The sequence below is a fragment of the Odocoileus virginianus genome, chromosome 8 (assembly GCF_023699985.2).
Source record: "Odocoileus virginianus isolate 20LAN1187 ecotype Illinois chromosome 8, Ovbor_1.2, whole genome shotgun sequence".
NCBI classification, from domain to species: Eukaryota; Metazoa; Chordata; class Mammalia; order Artiodactyla; family Cervidae; genus Odocoileus; species Odocoileus virginianus.
The window spans coordinates 11,769,932-11,792,940 of NC_069681.1; the positions used below are offsets into that span (position 1 = coordinate 11,769,932).

The window sequence follows — 23,009 nt, forward strand, 5'->3', positions numbered from 1 at the left end:
GAGAAAAGAGACTAAAATCTTTGCATCATATTTCTCTTCATTAAACCTTTAGGCATCATTGACCGTATCAGTATTTTTGTGCTAGCTGGTATTACTTGTGAAAAAACTTTAAAGTGGGTGTCCAAGGAAATTTGGAGACACTTTAATAGTATACAATTGATATTTGTACCTTTGGTATTTGAAAGCATCACTTCTCAAACCTTAACGTGCATGAGCATCACCTGGGATCTGAGTTAGAATGCTGATTCACAGGCACTGCCCGGGGTGGGGCCTGGGCATCTGCATTTCTAACAAAATCTGGCTGAGCTTGTAACGCTGAAGGTGACAGGACTTACTGCCCATAGCAAGAGTCATGGGGACTGCTGTTTCTGTTGATGGCGCTCAGCTTGTCAGCAGGGCTGGAGCTGAACCAATGTCAGGGTCCCCAGGCGTTTCCCCACTAATACCACAGTGTCCCTTTAGCTCAGCGGCTTTCTGGTGGTGAGCCAGCTGAGGCCTTCGCAGGAATCTTCTTTCTTGAGGTCTAAACCCAGTGACCTTTCATATCAGTTGCCCAAGCCTTTCTGGTTTTGTGGGAAACTTACTGGTGTAAGTGAGCTTTTTAACAGAACTGTGGAATTGAAAGCTTGCCATATATGAAGTCTCAGATATTATGATTTGTACTCATTATCTGAAAGACATAAAAGATAAATATGGGTTGCAAGTAGTTTTGCGTCCTGAGTGACACCTGTCCCGTGATTATAGACGTTACCAAGCCTTTAATTTACAAGAGTGGAATGATAAAATTTACATTGGTGGGTGCACATTTGTTGAAAGGTTATCATTTTGTTTTGAGAGTTTTGGATATGGGTAGGGTACTTAGTTTACTTCTGACAGCTGGTTCATAAACCTGCACATCTTCCACTGACTTTTAGAAAGATAATTAAACCAGGAATTGAGAGACCTGGTATTAATTGACTGTGCTTTGGATATTGCAGACTTATGTAATTTCCCCCCCTCCCTTTTAAAATTTTTTTTAATCTAGCCTGTACCTAAAAAGCAAATGCACATGAAGTACCTTGAAGTTTTTGAAAGAAGAGAATGATAAATTAAGCGACTATTAGTAAAACAATTAGGTAGCTAATTACTTCTTCTCTCTACTTGGCAGTTGAAACCTCTACAAAGAGTCGTCAGAGCCCCAGGAGGAGCTGGCAGACAATTTTAAGAGTAATGCTTAAAGAAATGCTTGTGCTGGTACCTGTTGTAACTAGGCGACCAGCTGATAACTCTGTGGAGATGTATTGGGTGAGACTACCCCACGCACTCCAAGAATTTTAGCATTCCCTCAGCGTGAATATGTATAGGTTGCTCATGAGCCCTCTTCACCCCAGCTGATACCAAGTATCACCAAACACGTTTTTAGTCACCTTCTGACAGATGTAGCTCTCCTGTCTGAGAAAACTGGTGAGAGGTTCAACAAAAAGGGAAACTGCTTCTGGCTTCAGGTTTTCTCTGGGGCTAGGAAATGGATTTCTTCGGCTGATTAAAACACACATTGATTAAGGGAAAAGGCTAGGACAAAATGGCAGCTGAACATGATGTTAATTTCACCTGATTTATGTAAGTTTCATGCTTTGAATATCCAAGTGGGCTTCATAATCCCACATAGCGTGCTCCTTAGGACTTAAAAGGCTTGCTCTTCCTGTACTCAACACCGGTAATTTCATCGATGCCTTTCCCCTCAGTGAGGACTTGAATAACATCAGACAATTTTGATAATTTCCCCATGAATTACATGTGTGCGCGTGTGTTGTGGATGATAGTCAGAGACTCATAAAAACAAATTAGAAGTCAGTGTTTGCACCAGCTCAAGGGTAATTGTATTAGTTGTTAGTTGTTGGGGACCTGCATTCATTCTTTCAAGAATTAATTGTTGTCTTAGTCATACTTGACTCAACAGCAGAATGATCAACGATAACCACTCTTATGTCCTCACACTTTTTTCCCCTCTCAGATGGATCCTAACAGAATATCAGAAGATGACACTCACTGCATTAATAGAATTTTCAAGCTCCATGAAAACACGGATTTGCAAGACACAACTCTGGAGAGTCAAGACTCAAAATTAATACCTGATTCGTGTAAGAGAATTAAACAGGCTTTTCAAGCAGCTGTGCAGAAGGTGAGTCCACATTGAGATGATAAGTCAAGGGCCCTCACTGACTCTGCTAATACTGAAAATTAAAATTGGCTAAGTGCTGTTGACTTTGTTCTTTTTGATTTTAATAATTTGTAAGAGAGCTAAAGAGAATTTTTTTTGAGGGATTAGCAGAATTCTTTTGGAGTTGGTAGTGGTTAATTGGGCTTCCCTGGTGGCTCAGATGGTAAAGAATCCGCCTGTAATGCAGAAGACCTGGGTTCCATCCCTGGGTCTGGCAGATCCTCTGAAGAAGTGAATAGCAACCCACTCTAGTATTCTTGCCTGGAGAATCCCATGGACAGAAGAGCCTGGAAGGCTACAGTCCATGGGGTTGCAAGGAGTCGGACATGACTGAGTGGTTAATTATAGTGACCAGCGGTGTTCATGCAAATATTCTTTCCTTTCTCTCCCCTTCCTCTCTCTCTCTTCTTTCTCTTATTTTGGAGGAGGCATTTAAATTCACTCTTGGAAGGAGGACAGGGATGGTTTGTGGTTCAGTGAGTCAGTGTGCTAGTTTGAATTCCCTGCCTTAGAAACCATCCCCTCTGCTCACAGGATTCTCTACTGGCTGCTTCCTTTATGTTGGGTTTTGGAATGGGAAGATCCCCTACTCCCCATCTGTGGATCCAGGGCTCTGTGGAGAACAAGTATTAGCTGGTCCTCTGTTGTCCGACTTGCGGGGGGAAGAGAAGTAGAGCAGGAGTTGATGCTGGGGGAGAGGGAAATTCTCTGGTCCTTTTCTCATCTTCCAGGAGGGCTGAGTGAGAAGGGAGGAGATGGGGACACAGAAAACAAATGACTTCTCTACGCTGACAGCCTCAGTGGAGAAACGCTGGAATAACTGCCTGTTTTGTTTTCCTGGATACAGTCCCTTGAGAATTCTGCAGGCTTGGTGTTATTTTACTTACTAACTCCACCAAGGACTGGTCCACATTGCTTCCTCGCATAACACACATCTGCATGGGTTCCTGCGTCTGCTCGGACATCCCAACCTCTAGTTTGCAACTCCCTGGGCTATCTCTGATCATCTCACAGTAAATTCTTAATTTCTCAAATGCCTCAAACTTAAGTTGAAATTTGATTTGTTTCTTTTTAAAAAATTCACAAGTAGTAATCACATTTTTTAAAAAGAGGATATGTATTGGATATAGAGGCAGGGAGAGATAAAATTGTTTTGTATAACCCTTCAGGCTGGTATTCCCTATATTTCAACAAATTTAAGATACCACGAATTTTCAACTTACTTTATGATTTCATGCATCACAAACAGAGAAAAAAAATTTGACTAAAGAATTAAACATAATTATTACAGATTCTATTGCATCCAGTTCAGAGATTCTGAAATATAAAAAAATAAGTATCATAGAATCAAGGAACTATATATTGTTCTAATATCTATAAGAATGCTGTTTAAAAATATTGCATTTTCATTATATTTAGTGTGTAGCTGCTTAGCTTTATGCAGCAGATGCCTATTTTAAAATGTAGGTTTAAATTTGATCTTTTGATCTTCTATTGTAATTTTTGAGCTATATAGCAACAGTAATTCCATTAGTTTAATTCATTTTTAAATGTTCTATGGCATTTTCTTTCTCTGCTTTTGCAAAAAATTAAACGACTAAAAATAAGAGAAAAATGAGTAACATCTGATTTTTCACTATTGGAAGCAGTTGGAAGTTGAATGACTGCTATAGTTCATCTTAGGTTAGGTGGCGCAGTGGTAAAGAATCCACCTGCCAATGCAGGAGGCATGGTTCAATCCATGGGATGCAAAGATCCTCCGGAGAAGGTAATGGTGACCCACTCTGGTACACTTGCCTGGAGAATCCCATGGACGGAGGGGCCTGGAGGGCTACAGCCCATGGGGTCACAAGAGTTGGACGCGACCGAGCAGCCAACATTTTTACTGTCACTTTCCCGTCTTTCCAAGTAGTGCCAGTGGTAAGGAACCCGCCTGCCAGTGCAGGAAATGTGAGAGATGTGGGTTCGACCCCTGGGCCAGAAAGATTCCTCTGGAGGAGGGCACAGCGACCCACCCCAGCATTCCTGCCTGGAGAATCCCATGGACAGAGGAGCCTGGCGGGCTACAGTCTACAAGGTTGCAAAGTGTCCAACAAAACTGAAGCGACTTAGCACACTTGTATCATCTTAAGTCATGTATATTTTGTGGGAGAAATTGTAGCATGTGAAGTCAGACAGATTTATATTTGAATAAATGTGATCTTGGGAAAGTACTTAATATTTCTTCACTCTGGCTTCCTCGCCTTTAAAGACTGGAGTTCACAATCCCTCTGTAATAGGATTGTGGTTGATTTGAATAAAAGATGTAAAGGACGTAAGCACAGTCCTGGAAATAAAGTATGCCCTCATTAAATATTTATATATTGCTTTACCACCATTATTACTAATTCATTGTTATTGTTGATGATTTAATCAAAGACATATTTTTAAAGTTTAGATAGAGTACGTTTGATCATTTTTCTAAAATTGCATGAGTGAAGTCGCTCAGTCATGTCCGACCCTTTGTGACCCCATGGACTGTAGCCTGCCAGGCTCCTCTGCCCATGGGATTCTCCAGGCAAGAATACTGGAGTGGGTTTCCTCCTAAGACAATGCAAACACTGAAGCAGGTTGCAGAAAACCGTGATGTTTTTATTACTAGCAGCAGTTAACGTGTTAAGTACATATTATCCTTAGGAAACTTCCAGGTCTATTTAAGACTTAGACTTGGTTTAATAATACAGTAATTTAGAATGTAGAGAGTCTGTTCTTAAGGCATTTATAAGCTGTGATGTGAAGGACAGTATATTAGGGGAGGAAAAACATAACATTTGCAAGACCCTTAATTTAAAATTCTCTTAAAAAATTCTGATCCACACTTACTGAGGGGACTTCTGAGCTGTACACTGTGAAATCTTAACACTCAATTTACTATTGAAGTACAGTTGATTTAGAATATGATGTTAGTTTTGGATATACAGTGATGTAGTTCAGTTATTTTTCCCACATTGTAGTCCATTATAGATTATTACAAGATATTCAATATAATTCCCTGTGCTATTTTATGTATAGTAGTTTGTATCTGTTAATCCAATACTCCTAATTTGCCCCTTCTTTCTTTTATCCCTTTGGTAACTATAAGTTTATTTTCTGTCCCTGAGTTTATTTCTGTTTGTTTATAGATTTATTTGTATTATTTTCTAGATTCCATGTTTAAGTGATATAATAGTAAGAGAGAAATGGAATACTGCCATTTGTAGCAACATGGATGGGCCTAGAGAATATATATAGTGAAGTAAGTCAGACAGAGAAAGGCAAATTCTAATTCATTTTTATTATTTTGTCCTATGTTTCATTTTTATTAGTCTGCTTTTAATCCTGCCTCTGAGATATTGAGTAACCTATCTATAAACAATTACATGTACTAGAGGTAATGTATTAGTTCAAAACTGAACCCCTAATTAAAGTAATTCTGGTTATGTAAATGATTGCTTCCTAATTTTCTGTTTAGATCAACATATATTGAATCTCCTTACAATGGAAAGAAGACAAACTTTTAATTTCATTGGTACCCTGGTTCTTAAAAATTATACTTTGGGTTTCTTCTGGAAAAAAATAAGTATTCAAAATCAGCCACGATAATTTAGAAAATAAGTAATATTAAGAACAGATACCATTGATGTTTATTTATGGGAATGCAAGGATGATTCATTTTAACAGGTCAAAGAATAAAAACATCATTTGCTAGATACTGAGAAGTGAGTGACAAAATTTTGCACGTATTTCTGATGTTTAAAATCCATTAGAAAGTAGAACTAGTTGGTTTCTTGATGTTATCCTAAATAGCTCAAACTAAAAGTTAGCTAATGATGAAAAATAGGAGCATTTCTCTCACTATCAGGAACACAACGAAGATATCCACTGTCCCCATGTTATTTAACATTGTTCAGAATGTGCTAGCAAATGCAATTACATATAGGAATGAAATAAAATACAGAGAAGGTAGAATTTGAATGTGATGTGATTGTATACTTGGGGAAATTCAAGGGAACTGAGAGGCTACAAGAAAAATAAATCAGTTTGCAAAAGTAGTAGGTAATAGTCACTGGCTGTCCCCATTTCAAACAATAATCAGAAAACATGAATGAAAGATTTCATTCATAATTTTTAAAAAGCCCAAAAAATGCATGTAACAAGGAGTATACAAAGCTTATGAAAATAAAACTAGTAAACTCTACAGAGACATTTAAAACAGAATTGGATAGTGTAAAGATGGAACTGTGCCAAGTCATAATCCATAAAAGAGAACAAACACCTTAAAGCAGACCTCACTGCATGTGTGTGTGAGTATGATTGTGTGTATATATAAGTGTATATATAATCTAATATAATATAAATTATTTTGTATAAGTGGGTATAGTTTAGGTTATTAAAGAATGGAATTAGGACAGTTTGTTTGCTATTTTTAAAAAGTGATCGTGTTAACCTCAGGTCTTGCGTGTGTGCTAAGTCACTTCAGTCGTGTTCAACTCTTTGCAACCCCATGGACTGTAGCCCACCAGGCTCCTCTGTCCATGGGATTCTCTAGGCAAGAATACTGGAGTGGGTAGCTGTTCCCTTCAGGGGATCTTCCCAACCCAGGGCTCGAACCTGGGTCTCCTGAACTGCAGGTGGATTCTTTACCATCTGAGCCACTGGGAAAGCCCATGGGATGAGTAGAACTTTTTATTAATTTCACATTTATTTTTGTTGTGCTATAGAATTTTACCTGTTATTCATTGGTAACAATGTTGCACACAGGTAATCCTTTTTAAAGAATAAGAAGCTGTCATAATATACCATTATGTGTTTGAAAGCAGAAGATGCCATTTCTTGCCCCAGACAAGAGACTCTGTGGGCAGAAGATGTGTGCTATTTATATCTTATCATTAGAATCAAGCAGTGTTTCTTAAGGGTGCTACTGTGCTAGGCACTTTGCTATAACTTCTCCAATACCCAAGGATTTACGTTTCCCTTGAAGTGAAGTGAAGTGAAAGTTGCTCAGTCATGTCTGACTCTTTGCAACCCCATGGACTGTACAGTCCATGGAATTCTCCAGGCCAGAATACTGGAGTGGGTAGCCTTTCCCTTCTCCAGGGGATCTTCCCAACCCAGGGATCGAACCCAGGTCCCCCGCATTGCAGGCAGATTCTTTACCAGCTGAGCCACATTACCTTGGCCAAATAGTGATTTGCCAAATGTGTTATCCTATGATAAAGATTATTGGTTAATGTGACAGCCTACACATCTTGCCAGAATAATCAGATTTCTCATTTCTCTTGCTGATGCTAAAAATAGAATAGTCGTAGCAGGCATGCATAGGTAGGTGTGTCTCTTAGTTTTAGTTCTAATACAGATATTGGGTGAACCCATGAAACAAAACGACGTTGGCGGCTGCAGTCATTACTGAGAGCTCGCCCCGTCCAGTGGTAACAAATGCTAGACATAAGCACAGTATCACATTCTGTGTGTGCAAAAGCTGGTGTTTACCCAGCCCGTCTTTGGTCAGACTAGTAATGCTGTTTTTCTCCCTTTTTTGTTTGTGGCTGGGTTTTCTTGGCTTTTTTTTTCCCTTTAGCACAGAACTCTGAAAGCCTCTTAGTGATCCAGCTCTACCAACCACAATTTACGAAGTCTGTCATAACAGTCTATGACAATAAAGAAAACGCTAGCACAAATACGGTGTCCAATTTATAAAGCAGTTCTTGTTCCGGCTTTGGTGGCCTCTCTGGCCTCTGCCAGGCTGAAGAGCGATGTGGGCACTCAGGCCTGAGCAGGGCTGCGTGGCCCTCAGACCTCCCGGCCAGGCCCAGTTTATACACTATTCATATATCCTGAGACCGGGGAGGTAACTCTCCTTCTTGTTACTGTTAAGTGTTAGTCGCTCAGTCGTGTCTGACTCTTTGCGACCCAATGGACCGTACATAGCCCCCCAGGCTCCTCTGTCCATGGGATTCTCCAGGCAGGGATACTGGAGTGGGTTGCCATGCCTTCTTCCGTGGGATCTTCCTGACCTGGGATGGAACCCATGCCTGTTATATCTACATTGACAGGCTGGTTCTTCACCACTAGTGCCACCTGGGAAGCTCTGATGGTTTCTGTGCTCGCTTGCTAATTTCACATGAAAAAGTTCCCTAACCTTTTTTGAAATGTATCTGAAAGGGTGATATGGGGCAGAGAATCCATATACAAATCATATAATCACCTTGTTCTCTAGTGTGAGGGGTTCAGTGCATTCAAGGTGACCCCGTAGGTTGTGGGAAGGAAGGATGGTGACTTACATGTATGCATGCGTGCATGCTAAGTGGCTTTGATGGTGTCCCGCTCTTTGTGACCCTATGGACTATAACCTGCCAGGCTCCTCTGTCCATGGGATTCTCTAGGCAGGAATACTGGAGTGGGTTGCCATGCCCTTCTCCAGGGGATCTTCCCAGCCCAGGAATCGAACTGGCGTCTCTTACATCTACCTGCCTTGATAGGCAGGTTCTTTACCACCAGCGCCACCTGGGAAGCCCTTATATGTATATGTATTTTTTAATGTTAGCGTTAGAATATCTTTGTGAATATTTTATAATGTATGTAATATTCAACAATGTTTTAATACTTAAGTAAAAAGGATGTAAGTTTGGGAGCATTGAACTTTTTCTTTCTCTCAAGAAACCGCCCAGTCAGAAATGTTTAGAGGTCTTGGAACAAAACTGCAGCTCCTTCAACACAAGAGCTGTAGCCTTTTTGCTCACATTTGAATATATCACATCTGACTTAGGCTCAAGATGGAAGGAGAAAAAACAAATAAAGGATTGATGACTTCTTAAATTCCGTAAACTAATTTTTTAATTAAACATGGGTCATCAATCAATTCATAAAGCCATTCATAAAGTTATACACCTGATTTTCATTTGTTGGTTGCTTACTAATGGTATAGTTGGTAATTATTACTAGTGTAGCCTAAAGCAATAATGCCTCCATTGTTGCTGTTGTTCAGTTGATAAATTGTCCAGCTCTTTGTGACCCCATGAACTGCAGCACACCAGGCTTCCCTGTCCTCCACTCTCTCCCGGACTGTGCTCAGATACATGTCCACTGAGTTGATGATGCTGTCTAACCATCTCATCTTCTGCTGCCCTCTTCTCCTTTTGCCTCTATGCAATCATATTTTGTTGAAAGTTATCTTTAGCTGAACTTCTTGCTTTAATCATGTTTTTTGCCCCTTCATGGCTTGTAACCTATATAGAGGCAGGGCTATAATGGGAACTGAAAACATGGTTCTTGCTTCTTATATGCTCTTACAAAACTCTCTATTTCACCCCAGAATATAAAAGCTAGTGGTGACGACTAGCAATAAACTATGTTGTTAGCACCTTCCTAACTAACCATTTTATGGAGTCAGTAGGTCACTGAGCCTCAAAAGATTTACCGAAAATGGGGAGTCAGACCAGAGTCATAATCATTGAATAATTGATTCTTATTACCTGGAATTCTTATTTTCTTCCCCAGGAATCAGCACGTTAGTTGGCCTCATGTCTTTCAAGGTTCACAATATGTGTGAAACTATCTCCTGATACTGAGAATGATGTAGCCAGAGATTTTCAGTCCTTTGACCCTTGGTCATACGTTCACTGTTGTTTAGTATAGTCTGTGCTGCTATAACAAAGAGACCCATCACTCAGTGGAAGAAACAAGATAGAAGTTTTTTCTCTTATGTGCAAAAATCTGAAGGTGGAAGTTCAGGGCTGGCAGGAAGTCACCTCCATCCTCAACAGGTACTTTCATCTCTGGATCCAAGTTGTCTTCTCCATACGTTGTCATTCCAATAGTGGAAAGGGAGGAAGGAAGGGTCAAGGCGGTACTTGGAAGCTGAGACATCGTCATTTCTAGTAGTGTCTTCTTGTCTGGAACTTACTCATAAGAAGACACTTTGATGCAAGGCGGACTGCACATTGTAGTTTCTGGTTTAGCAGCTGTTTTCACAGAAGCTTGAGAAAAGATGGTTGCCTGTAACTAGTTGCAAAGAGGAAAGGATGGATTCTAAGAGGACAATGACTGGTCTCTGATATTCACTAAATCCTATTTAGGCAGGAAAGTGGGCTCACCATGTGAACAAGAGTTAACTCTATGTATATGCAAGTATACAAAAAACTGGAACAGTCAAGAATTTGTTTTCTAAAAGTTAAAGTATACTTTAGGATTATTTAGATTCCAAAAGAGAGAGAAATTTTAAAGTAGATTTAATAGCATGCATCTTTCTGAGGAACTTCCAAAGCTTTGTTTAATCCTATGCATCTGAGATCTTTGAATAAATTTTGATTCTCACTTTCCCAGTTTTTGGTAGGTTTTGTGGGTTCAAGAACATAAATTTAAAACCAGAAAGTCCATCAGACTGAGTGGTTGTTTTTTCCATCTGTAAAGCCGGGTCCTTAGAATTCCGATGTCAATTATTACAGGAAGCATATTCTCACTTTTAAAACTAAAGTCTATGAAAAAGCAAGTAAAACTGAGTAGATCTTAACTACTTATGAAATTATAATCATTGCAGTTGTTAATATAGACATTATTTTTCATTTACTTTTTAGTTAAATTCACATGACAAAAACAAGGGGAAAAATTAAACCCCATTCATTATCTCTTTGCCTTTGTATATAAAAGTATGTGTCCCAAGAAAGTTTCTTGTAAACCCACAAGGCAACTTGGGGTTTGGGGGCACTGACGTTCCCAAGTCAAGATGTTAGTCATGTAGTGGTTTTCCAATGGGATTTCATCTCTGCCATAACAGTTTTGGGAACTGCAATTCCATCAACCCCAATCATATCTAGCATTTATAAAAGCTGCCTTTATGGGAAAGTCAAAGCATGACCCACAGAATTTTCCTACAAAACCAGGCCATCTACTGGGTTTTGTCCAACAACGACCCATTAGCTGTGATGGGCTCAGTCCCAGGGGAGACACAGGGCAAAAGGTAGGAGGATTTGCAAAAGGGAAATAACCAGTGAGTGGTGTTGTAGGAGGTGGGCTTATCTTCACGCCAGAAGTGCTCCAGGGGTGGAAGAAAAGATATTCTGGCTTGACATTAAAAAAGAAAACAGAAGACCAAGGACATGCTTAAAAGAAGAGCATCTCATTATGTGATATAGGCTCTTGGGCTGCAATTGCAGAAGTTGGTAAGACTGAGGGTCCTCAGTTGGAGGGGACCTGGTGAAGGATGCTTGGATTGCTCCACCAGGGGTGGCTCATCCTAGGAGAGGCCAGCCTGCGGAGCCAGAGAGAATGCTGTGCCCTTGAGCAGCATTTCCCAAACCTGGCTTGATCTTAAAAATCACTTGGGGAGCTTGTTTAAAACAGAAATGAAAGGCTCCCAGATCTGTTACAAAGATTCTGATTTGGTAGTTCGGGAGTAGACTCTGTGATTTGGGAAATCTTTCTTAGAAGGGCTGGTCTGTCTCTAAAGGAAGGCTTCAGGGTAAATACTGACCAAAGAGGTGTTCTAAGTGTCTTATGGAGAAGGACATGGCACCCCACTCCAGTATTCTTGCCTGGAGAATCCAGGACAGTGGAGCCTGGTGGGCTGCAGTCCATGGGGTCTCAAGAGTGGGACACGACTGAGTGACTAAACCACCACCAAGCATCTTATGAAGAGGTGAGAGCCACTGGTGAGTGACACGCGTGTATTTGAGAAGCAGGATTCAGCCCGTGTGATATGGGGAAGACGGGTCTTGGAAGCTGCACAGAACAGTCGGGATCTGAGACGTGTGCTGTGCTCAGTCGCTGAGTCCTGTCTGACTCTTTGTGACCCCGTGGACGGTAGCCCGCCGGGCTCCTCTGTCCATGGGGATTCTCCAGGGTTCTCATAACCTCCTTCAGTGATCTTCCCAACCTGGGATCAAACCCAGGCCTCCTGCAACTCCTGCATTGGCAGGCAGATTCTTGACCACTGCACTACCTGGGAAGCCCATATCTGAGGTGACCAGGCAGAAAATATTTGCTTAAACTTTTCAAGATTCAAGGTCTGAGAGGTCCATCCTCATGTAGCTTCCTTATCACTCGGGTGCTCTCTCAGTTCTCAGGTTTTGCTCTTTGAGTGCACTAGGTGGTGATGGTGGTGATGGCAGGAGTGATGGTGGTAGTATTGGTGATGGTATCGGTGATGGTGGTGGTATTGGTGATGGTAGGGGTGATAGTGGTGGTATTGGTGATGGTAGGGGCGATGGTGGTGATGGTGGTGATGGTAGTGATGGCAGGAGTGATGGTGGTGATGATGGTGGTGGTATTGGTGATGGCAGGGGTAATGGTGGTATTGGTGATGGTGGGGTGACGGTGGTGATGGTGGTGGTATTGGTGATGGTAGGGGTGATGGTGGTGATGGTGGTGATGGTAGTGATGGCAGCAGTGATGGTGGTGATGATGGTGGTGGTATTGGTGATAGTAGGGGTGGTGGTGGTGGTATTGGTGATGGCAGGGGTAATGGTATTGGTGATGGCAGGGGTAATGGTGGTATTGGTGATGGTGGGGTGATGGTGGTGATGGTGATGGTATTGGTGATGGCAGGGGTGATGGTGGTGATGCTGGTGGTATTGGTGATGGTGGTGATGGTGGTATTGGTGATGGTGATGGTATTGGTGATGACAGGGGTAATGGTGATGGTATTGGTGGTGGTATTGGTGATGGCAGGGGTGTGGAGTGATGGTGGTGGTATTGGTGATGGCAGGGGTGGATGGTGATGGTATTGGTGATGGCAGGGGTGATGGTGATTGTATTGGTGATGGCAGGGGTGATGGTGGTGGTATTGGTGATGGCAGGGGTGATGGTGATGGTGGTGGTGGTATTGGTGATGGTAGGGGTGATGGTGATGGTATTGGTAGGGGTGATGGTAGGGGTGATGGTGGTAGTGGTGGTGGTATTGGTGATGGTAGGGGTGATGGTGGTGGTGGTGGTGGTATTGGTGATGGTAGGGGTGATGGTGGTAGTGGTGGTGGTATTGGTGATGGTAGGGGTGGTGGTATTGGTGATGGCAGGGGTGATGGTGGTGGTATTGGTAATGGTATTGGTGATGGCACGTTTGATGGTGGTGATGGTGGTGGTATTGGTGATGTTAGTGGTGATGGTGGTGGTATTGGTGGTGGTGGCGATGATGGTAGTATTGGTGGTGGTAGGGGTGGTGGTGATGGTAGGGGTGATGGTGATGGTATTGGTGGTGGTATTTGTGATGGCAGGGGTGATGGTGGTGGTATTGGTGGTGGCGGTGATGATGGCGGTATTGGTGATGGCACGTTTGATGGTGGTGATGATGGTGGTATTGGTGATGGTAGGGTTGATGGTGGTGGTATTGGTGATGTTAGTGGTGATGGTGGTGGTATTGGTGGTGGCGGTGATGATGGCGGTATTGGTGATGGCACGTTTGATGGTGGTGATGGTGGTGGTATTGGTGATGTTAGTGGTGATGGTGGTGGTATTGGTGGTGGTGGTGATGATGGTGGTATTAGTGATGGTCGGGATGATGGTGGTGGTATTATAGCAGAAGCAGCAGTAAAAATAATCATGATAATTAGAAACTGTAAAGCTCATATTCATCAGAAACTTGATGCACTCAGAACCTTTTCTCCTCCACGCGTATCTCATCTGATTTCCCCTTTTGTGGTGAAGGACAGAGCCGTCATCCCCATCACCCCAAACCAGAAGCCAGAAGATGGTGTTGCAGGCTTCCTCTAACTTTTTTACCCCACCCTCACCTTGGGGGTTCTCCCGCCCTCCTAAACTTTCAAGCGCTTCTCTCTGCTCTGTGTCAGGACCGTTGGCCCCTCAGTACAGGCATCACTGTCCCCATCGTCACTGTTCATCTGGACCACTGCCAGGCGGCCGCCCTGTCCTACTCACACTGCCTCTAGCTCACCCTCTGCAACTCAACGATTTCTCAGATGCCAACTGGAACATGTCACTTACTTTCCTGCTTACGAAAATCCTTCAGTGGACCCTGTAGTCATCAGGATAAAGTCTGAGCTGCTGAAAATGGAACACCAAGTCTTTTGTGTTCTGGGACCCTCCTTCCAACCTCTGCCTCTCCAGCCTCATTGTCCTCTGGCTCCATCTCCTCACCCTCCCTTGGCTGTGCTCAGCGGCCCCATCTCACTAAAGGGTTAGAAGTTCCTAGCCTGGCTGCGCCCTTCCCCTCCGCCACTTCCTGCCTCCTTGCTGTGCCTTAAGCGCAGTGAGGGCGGAGAGGATGTTTGTCCTGGGTGCACAGCGTCTTGGCCTCCTGCAGGACACCTGGCCCTTGCAGCCATCAGCGAGCTCTGTGGAATGGACGGATGGATGGACGGACGGATGGATGAAGTATAGGTCTTCATGCATGGTCTGTATGTGCCATTCCAGGCTTCTCTGTGTACAGTTTTTATTTGTTTTTCAAAATTTAGCTCAGCCATTACTTTACACACAAAAAAGTGAAAGTGTTCATCACTCAGTCACGGCTGACTCTGTGACCCCATGGACTGTAACCCCCCAGACTCCTCTGTCCATGGGATTCTCCAGGCAAGAATACTGGAGTGGGGTGCCATTTCCTTCTCCGGGGGATCTTCCCCATCCAGGAATCAAACCTGGGTCTCCTGCATTGACAGGCAGATTCTTTATCACCTGAGCCACCAGGGAAGCCCCCGTGATGCCTGCCTGCCCACCTTTGGGGTCAGGAACCCCTGTGGTCACACCTGGGGCTTCTTGCATTCACCCCAGCATGGCATCAACGCCAGGGGCCTGGTGCTGGCCTGACACACCCAAATGCAAGCTTTCCAAGGGCGGAGACTCTGTGATGTTTTGTTTCTCTACCCAGTGGCAGGCATGCAATTGGTGCTCAAGGAATGTTTAAAGAACCAGCTTAATGAACTTATGAGTGATCTGTGCTCAGCCCTGCTCTTGATGTCGTCAAGCAGCTGACGGGTTAATATTGCCAGAAGCTGGCCACATTATCAGTGCCCAGAAGATTCTCCTTAAGGGCTGAAGGGCCTTCCCAAGCGTGGTTCTTTAAGGCATGAACGTGACAGGGACTGTGAGGCTGGAGAACCCTCACGGCCGAGCTCTCCCCTCCCTCCCTGGCCTCACTGGGCCACAGTGGCTGGCCTGTACCTCTGTCCCGCTTCGAGCTCCATCCCTAGCTGTCAGAGATGCTGTGGGGAGAGATTATGTGAATAACCTTCCTTGGCGGAGGGGATGGGGTGGGGATGAGGCTTTGTGGATGTCAGAAACCCTGCCAGTGTGCGGTGGCATGATTATGTTGAAAAGTAGCGCAAGAGGACTTCTCTGGCAGTCCGGTGCTTGATCCACCTGCCGATGCAAGGGACCCAGGTTCGATCCCTGGTCCTGGAAGATTCCGCATGCCATGGGGCGCCATGCGCCACAACTGTTGAACCTGTGCTCTGGAGGCAGGATCCGGTGTGTGGTAGAGCCTGTGCTCCGCAAGGAGATGCCGCCGGAGGAGAAGCCCACGCACCGCAATGAAGTGTAGCTCCTGCCCCGCCGTAGCTAGAGAAAAGTCTGTGCGCAGCAACGAAGGCCCCGCGTGGCCAGAAGTAAATAGTGAGTTAATTAATCAAAAAAATAAAAGTGGCGAAAGAGAGCAGGGATGCAGTAAATAGCACAGTTAGCCCAAGATGCTCCACTGCAGTTAGTCGGCTAAGCCCTTAGGTGAAACTTTGCAACAAGTACCTGAGCGCAAGACATTTTAAAACTGAGCTCTTTATGAAGACTAATATTGCTGTCATAAGGCTACTTTATGAAAACTCGAGGGGACCTTTAACTGTAGCAGAAACTTCCTCATTTAAACCATGAAGGTTAAACAATAAAAACTAATTTTCTATTCCCAGTATAGCCATCGCCCGGCCAGGAAGGCATCACTCTGCTTTAGGAAAACAAGGGCACTGTATTCCTCAGCCCTTCGGTGGGTAGAGTCCATTATCTGTGTGCAAAGACATGTCTTTTCCAATCAGCAGCCTCTTCTGGGAGAGATGAGCCCCCGCTCGCCAGCTGTACTTAGCGGGGGAGGACGAGACTGGTCCACATCTTGGTAAAGCTCTTCCCTGAGAATTTCCTGGGATGGTCGTGGCTGGGGTGGGTGATTCAGTGAGGAAACAGAGATGAGGAGATTCAGAATGGGGTGTGTGAGGGCGGGGAGGTAGAACCCCTGTTTGGCTTTGAGGGATTTTTTTTTAATTGGAGGATAGTTGCTTTATAGTTGGAAGGACTGATGCTGAGGCTGAAACTCCAGTATTTTGGTCATCTTATGTCAACAGACAGCTCATTGGAAAAGCCCCTGATGCTAGGAAAGACTGAGGGCAAAAGAAGAGGGTGTCAGAGGACGAGATGGCTGGATGGCATCAGTGATGCAATGGACGTGAACTTGGGCAAGCTTCAGGAGATGGTGAGGGACAGGGAGGCCTGGTGTGCTGCAGTCCGTGGGGTCTCAGAGTTGGACACGACTGGGCAATTGAACAACAGCAACAATTGCTTTATGATGTCATCTTAGTTTCTGCTGTGCTACAAAGTGAATCAGTTCTGTGTGTACGGAGCATCCCTTCCCCATTGGGCCTCCCTCCCACCCCCTCACCCCAACCATCTAGGAGAGAGAATTTTTTAAAGCAATAGTGTTTGGTTAAAAATAAAGAATTTTAGGGAACAAAGGGTAAAATTACAAATTCAGGTCTGAGATGGCTCTTACCTTCAGGGTTAGTGGGGCGTCTGTTGTATTTCCTGCCCCCGTCCCCCACCCAGACACTCGGGGGATGGGTGGAGCTGCCCCTCCCGCTTCCTAGTGCTCCTGCCCTCTCGGTCCTGGTACCCCCGTACCCTGGGGGCTCTGGGCCTGGAAGCAGAGGCTCCACTCTGCTTGAATAACAAATGTTTAGGTGGTGGTGTGCGATTACCCAAGTCTTGTCTGACTCTTTGTGACCCCATGGACGGCAGCACGCCAGGCCTTGCGGTCCTTCACCATCTCCCAGGGTTTGCTCAGATTCATGTCCGTTGAGTCAGTGATGCCATCCAACCATCGCATCCTCGGCCGCCCTCTTCTTTTGCCGCCAGTGTTTCCCAGCATCAGGGAACCCCTTCTTGGCTCCTGCCCTTAAAATTCTTTGCCTTGAGGTGTTTTCAGAGTGTTACTCATTGAGTCTTCACAAGCCAGGAGGTCTCCGGCTCCATCCAGGTGCATACAAAGTGTCCCCTGACATCCTGTGGATTAGAAATTCCAAGCAAGCATTAGGGGAGGGACAAAGAGGGGCTGAGACGTGGATTCTAAATCAACTCTAGCCTGTCTCTCGGACTTCCCTGGCAGTCCAGTGGTTCAGACTCTGCACTGTCAGTGTAGGGGGCGTGGGTTCAATCCCTCATCAAGGAACTAGAGCCCACATGCCAGTTAGCTCGGCCTAAAGAAAAAATCCCATCCCTTTTGTTGTTCTGTAGCATCTGGTGCTTATTCTTTCTGTGCTTTGTGAGCCACGAATGCCATGGAAATAAAATCTTTACGACTAAAGATGAGCTATCCATAGGACAGTAAGATCCCTCTCCAGGGAAGGAGCTGTGTGCCACGTCTGTGTGGATGGAAGCACAGGAAACCTGCAGAAGGAATGACTCTGAAGTGGTGCCATGCGGCTTGAACGCCCAGAGCATTCTCAGGGGTGATGGGCTTTGGGGGTGCAGGGAAAGAATGGCAGGAGAGCCTGGGGTGGTAACCAGCCCGGTCATGCGCGGCCTCATAAGTCCAGGTTAAGGATTAGACTTGTTCCTGAAGTCTGCAGGCAGACCGTGCAGGGTTTTCAGAAGAGAAGGGACTTCATCAATAGAGGAACGGATGAAGAAGATGCGGTACATATACAAGGTGGAATATTACTTTAGCCATAAATATTAATATTTATATTAATTATCCATATATATGTATATAATTGACCAATATCTATAATTTGGCCATAATGTTAATTGGCCATAAAAATAATGAAATAATGCCATTTGCAGCAACATGGAGAGAGAGACCCAGAGATTATCATACTAAAGGAAATGTCAGAGGAAGACAAATACCATATGATATTGCTTATATGTGGAATCTAAAAAAAAAAAAAAGATACAAATGAATTTATTTGCAAAACAAATAGACTCACAGACATAGAAAACTAACTTATGGTTACTGTCGTGGTCGGGGCGCAGGTTGGAAAAGAATTTCCAGACATGAGGCAGAATGAGAGGGAAATAAAGTTTATTAGAGTGGGAGACACTGTTAGAACAGTGGGCTGGCTCAAGGGGGAACCAACGTTGAACAGGGGTCCTTAGTCCACTTTTATACCTGGGATACAAGGAGTGGGGTAGGGGTCTTGCGGGTCACTTGCTGATTGGATGAGGCACGTATACTGGGTCGGGAAAGAGTAAGGCAAACGTCTTCTCCCTATGGGGTAGGAGGGGCGACAGGTTATACCGCTCAGGAGGACCTGAAATCCCTTAGCAGTTACAACACGGGCCAGGGAAGGATGATAAGGGTCTGGCTTTTCTGTTCCTGCAGTCCAAGGCCCTCCTGGGTTTTATCTGCTCTTTTGTCCTTGGGTCACCACAGTTACCAACCGGGAAAGACGGGGGAGGGATAAGTTGGGAGTTTGGGATAAACGTATACACACTACTATGTATAAAATAGATAACCAACAAGGACCTGCTGTATAGCATAGGGAACTTTACTCAGTATCTTGTAATAACCTATAATGGAAAAGAATCTGAAAAAGTTTATCTACACCTGATGCGAAGAGAGCCAACTCATTGGAAAAGACACTGACGCTGGGAAAGACTGAAGGCAAGAAGAGAAGACGGTGATGGAGGATGAGATGGTTGGATGGCATCACCAACTCGATGGACATGAGTTTGAGCAAACTCCGGGAGATGGTGAAGGACAGGGAAACCTGGGGTGCTGCAGTCCATGGGTTGCAAAGCGTAGGACACGACTTAGCGACTAAACACACACATATATATCTATACATAGATTCACAGTAATTGAATCATTTTGCCGTACACCTGAAACTAACACAATATTGTAAATAAACTATATTTCAATAAAATTAAAAAAAACAACACCATTTTTTAAGAAAATAGAAGATAAGGGCTTTGCTCCCTTTCGGACTTTCTGACGTTTGCTCTAGCAGCAATGGGCTGGTTTGAGGAAAGAGGAGCCCAGGAGAGCGGGTAGGAGGCTATTATTGTAACCCTAATGAGAAATGATGACAGGTTGAAGGAAGGCAATGGTCCTCTGGCTGTAGAGATGAGGATGGATTACTGAGCTCTTCATAAGGTGGAAGTCTGCAGGATTTCTCTTCAGGAATAGGAAACTGGCTATTCATTTTCAGAAACAACCCGCGTGTAGCATTCATGTGCTAACTCGGCTGATGAATACACTCTTCTCATAACTAGGTTGGAGAAGAATTACAGGAAGGGTATCATTAAGATGTTAAAATGAATGCATTACATATGTTAACAAGTGTATGAACCCTGTATTATATCTGGCAAACGGGGTGTTCAATCCTTGCTCAAGCAGCCAGATGTCCCTGCAGCTGCCTCTGGGATTGCAGAGGGAGGCAGCCGCCTGAGACCCCAGCTAGGAGCTGGTGCCAGGGGCATCTGGCGAGACAAATCGCTCCTCTTGCGCTCTGACTGACAGGTACCGCATGGATGGCGCTCATCACGTCACAATGCCCAGGTGGGCTCTTCGGTCTGATGAGACCAGACTCCAGTGAATTGACTTTTCTCAGGGTCATCTTTACAGTTGGGAGTATCCTCAGTGAAGATTTGCATCTGTTTATCCATGTGATTTTATAAGACCAAATTAATAACGTTCACTCTTGAATTGGAAGGCTCTCAAAGTCTTGTTGGGGGCGGTTATCCAGCTGAGTTTGCAGAGGCTGGTTTAAGCGTTTGCTGTCAAAGTTTGAATAACCTGGAGCAAAATTCCCATGACTGCTCAAAAGGAGCTGAAAGTACTGACAGGTGTTTATTTTTATTGAGTACGATCTCACCTAAGTGGCTCTGATATATCAAGATTGAGCCAGTTCTGGGATGTCTCTCCCCCACTTCTCTTTGGCAAAATGATCCGAAAATATTGTAAGATGTTCACGGGCACTTGGCAGAACAGTCTCCCCATCACACTCCCAGGAATTGTACTTAGATGTTGAATTAAGGAGGAAGTTGAAGAGAAGCCATCCAAGAGACCACATTTACACAATCCTATTGATCTCTTGTGTACTGTCTCTCTTGAAGGAGAAATTGTGAAATCCTACCATTTTTCAATGAGTGAAATAAAAAGTGGAAATTAAAGAAAAAGAAAAAATCATACCGGTTGTTTTCTTGTCTGTTCAAATGTACTGTGACTGCAAAGATGAAAAAGTCAGTGCAATCTAAATAGGAAAATACCACAAGGAGAAGATTTTTCAAACTGTTTTGTAATTTCCTCATCTCTATTGTTTTTAGAACTTTGTGGAGTCGGGTCAGGCGGCGGTTTCAAACCTGGAAGTCTGGCTCGTCGATGTTAGACAGTGTCCGCTAGGTGGCAGCATGTCAGAGGATTTCTTTTATCCTTGAATTGGCAGTGATTTCTTTGGCGGTCTACTAGTAGTTCGGTTTTTCTCTTTTGTCCCACTTTGAAGGGTTAAATGAAGCTCTCGCAATTTAAACGCAAATTATGCTTATTTTAAAATGCATAAATTAGCTGGAAAGCCTAGTTGTTATAGTGTGACCACAAATAGGTTCATTTGTTCATGGGATTTTCCTAGGAACTTACAGGTAACGATCCTACTGGTCCTGAGTAGGTTCTGGAAGCCAGGGGGTAGTTCTCTTTGTCCTTGAATGTGACAGATGCTAAACATGCTCTCTTCTGAGAAGGCAGATCACCGATGTTCCTGGGGAACAGTACACTGGGTCCTCTTTAGGAGTTCTCGGCCAACAGAAGATAGCAGAGAGGGCATTCTGCCCAGCTTTCTCGCCCTGGAGACTGTTTTTGGCTTCTGCTGAAGGCTGTTTGCCGGGAGGTGTGTCAAAACTCTCTATACTTCTTTATACATAGCTGTGGGCATTCTGGATGACAGGAGGGAGACAACATATGATTGTATTGTGTGTGTCAACTTAAAAACTGTTCACAACCTAGAAGTTGAGAGTTATGTTTTATTCAATGGGAATTTTTAGGACCTCAAGCCTGGAGACAGCATCTCAAGTGACCGTGAGAGAACGGCCCTGAGGAGGCGAAGGCAGGAGCCAGGTTAGACAGAAGTTTCGTGACAACGGGCAGGGAGTCTGAACGTCAAAAAATTACTGTTAGTTAAAGGAGACGGATAACCCAAGTGAAGGCATTTAGTGTTTTTCTATGTATGGGGAGATGCAAGAGTCTGGGCTCATTCAAATCATTCCCCTGATATGCGCCTCGGCCATATGGGGCTTCCTGTGGTCTTGGATGCTAAAGAATCCGCCTGCAGTGCAGGAGACTCAGTTTCAACCCCTAGGTCCAGAAGGTCCCCTGGAGAAGAGAATGGTACCCACTCCAGGATTCTTGTCTGGAGGATTCCACGGACAGAGGAGCCTGGTGGGCTACCATCCATGGGGTCGCAAAGAGTGGCACACAATTGAGAGGCTCACGCTTTCACTTTTCACGCTTTCAGCTATCTGGGGCCACACTCCTGTTTTCCCGTCCTGAGTGTCTCACCACAGGGAGTGACTGCAGTCTGGTGGCTGCTAGATGGCAGGCGTTCTCCCCTTCCTGAGCTCCCTCACCATCCCGTCACCATCGGTGGTGACTACGATCGCCGGTGAACAAGGTGGCATCCTTGTTTACTGATCCAACAGGAAATATTCCATTTCTCAGTGTGTATCCAGGGAGTTAACTTTTTTAAAAAAGAAATTTACAGCTGGGTTTAAAATAAGATAAAACCCATATAACATTCTTTAAAAGATCTCTTTCATGTGAATAATTTGTTCGGAGGAAAGGAGTTGGGATGGTCTTTGTAGTGTCTTCCCCAAATTAGACAGATCAGATCTTTCTGAATTCAAAGAAACCAGAAGCAGTGTCGGAATGATAAGATTTAGGACTAAAGAACTCTGCGAATTTTAAAACACTCTAATTAATGTGACAAAAGGAGAGGACGACTGTGGATGAAAATAAATGTAAATGCAAAGCTTGGGAGATAAATAGAATTGTACTCCTTCAGAAGAGTCTCCTATAATCTTGAAAATTAAGAATACTAGGGGGCCATTCAAGAGAGAACTGCATGGAATGCACACAGTCAAGTGTCTGATCTTTGAGAAGAGTGACCGTGCTGGCCCTGCTCCATGGCGGGGCCTTGATGGAATCACTAGTGGAGGTGTGAGGCCCCCATGCCCGGGGCCCTCATGGCCGAGTCTGGGGGCTCCGCCACCCGGCAGGCAAGCTCTAAACTCGCCTGGGCAGGTTCTGAGCCTCTGTTCTCTGAAGACTCCCTTCCCCCTGCCCCAGGAATTCTGAGACCATGTTTCCTGATATTGAGGCTCCTTTTTGTCAGATTCTTGGTCAAGGTGGGCCTCCTTTCAGAATTACTGTTTCAGGGAGGGAACCACCCTCTGAGGATTTCTTGACAGGTGGAGAGAGGAGAAAAAACAGACTTTTTCCCTCCCCCCACTTAGGTTCACCAGTGGGGGTCCTATAATTTAGACTGACAAAAGACAAGTTAATAAGAGAAGCCATCCCAATTTATTTAATGTAAGTTTTATGCGACACAGGAGCCTTCATAAGGAAATGAAGACCCACAGGAATAGTTAAGCTGAGTGG

General features: G+C 44.2%; 1 protein-coding gene across 1 annotated transcript in view; it reads left to right on the top strand.

Annotated features, from left to right (window-relative positions):
• Positions 1–23,009, top strand: part of TNFSF11 (TNF superfamily member 11) — a 42,204-nt gene that overhangs the window by 5,400 nt on the left and 13,795 nt on the right. The window contains exon 2 of the mRNA XM_020907801.2: positions 1,994–2,161. Within this exon, the coding sequence (XP_020763460.2) occupies positions 1,994–2,161 (168 nt within the window). The remainder of the gene's footprint in view (positions 1–1,993; positions 2,162–23,009) is intronic.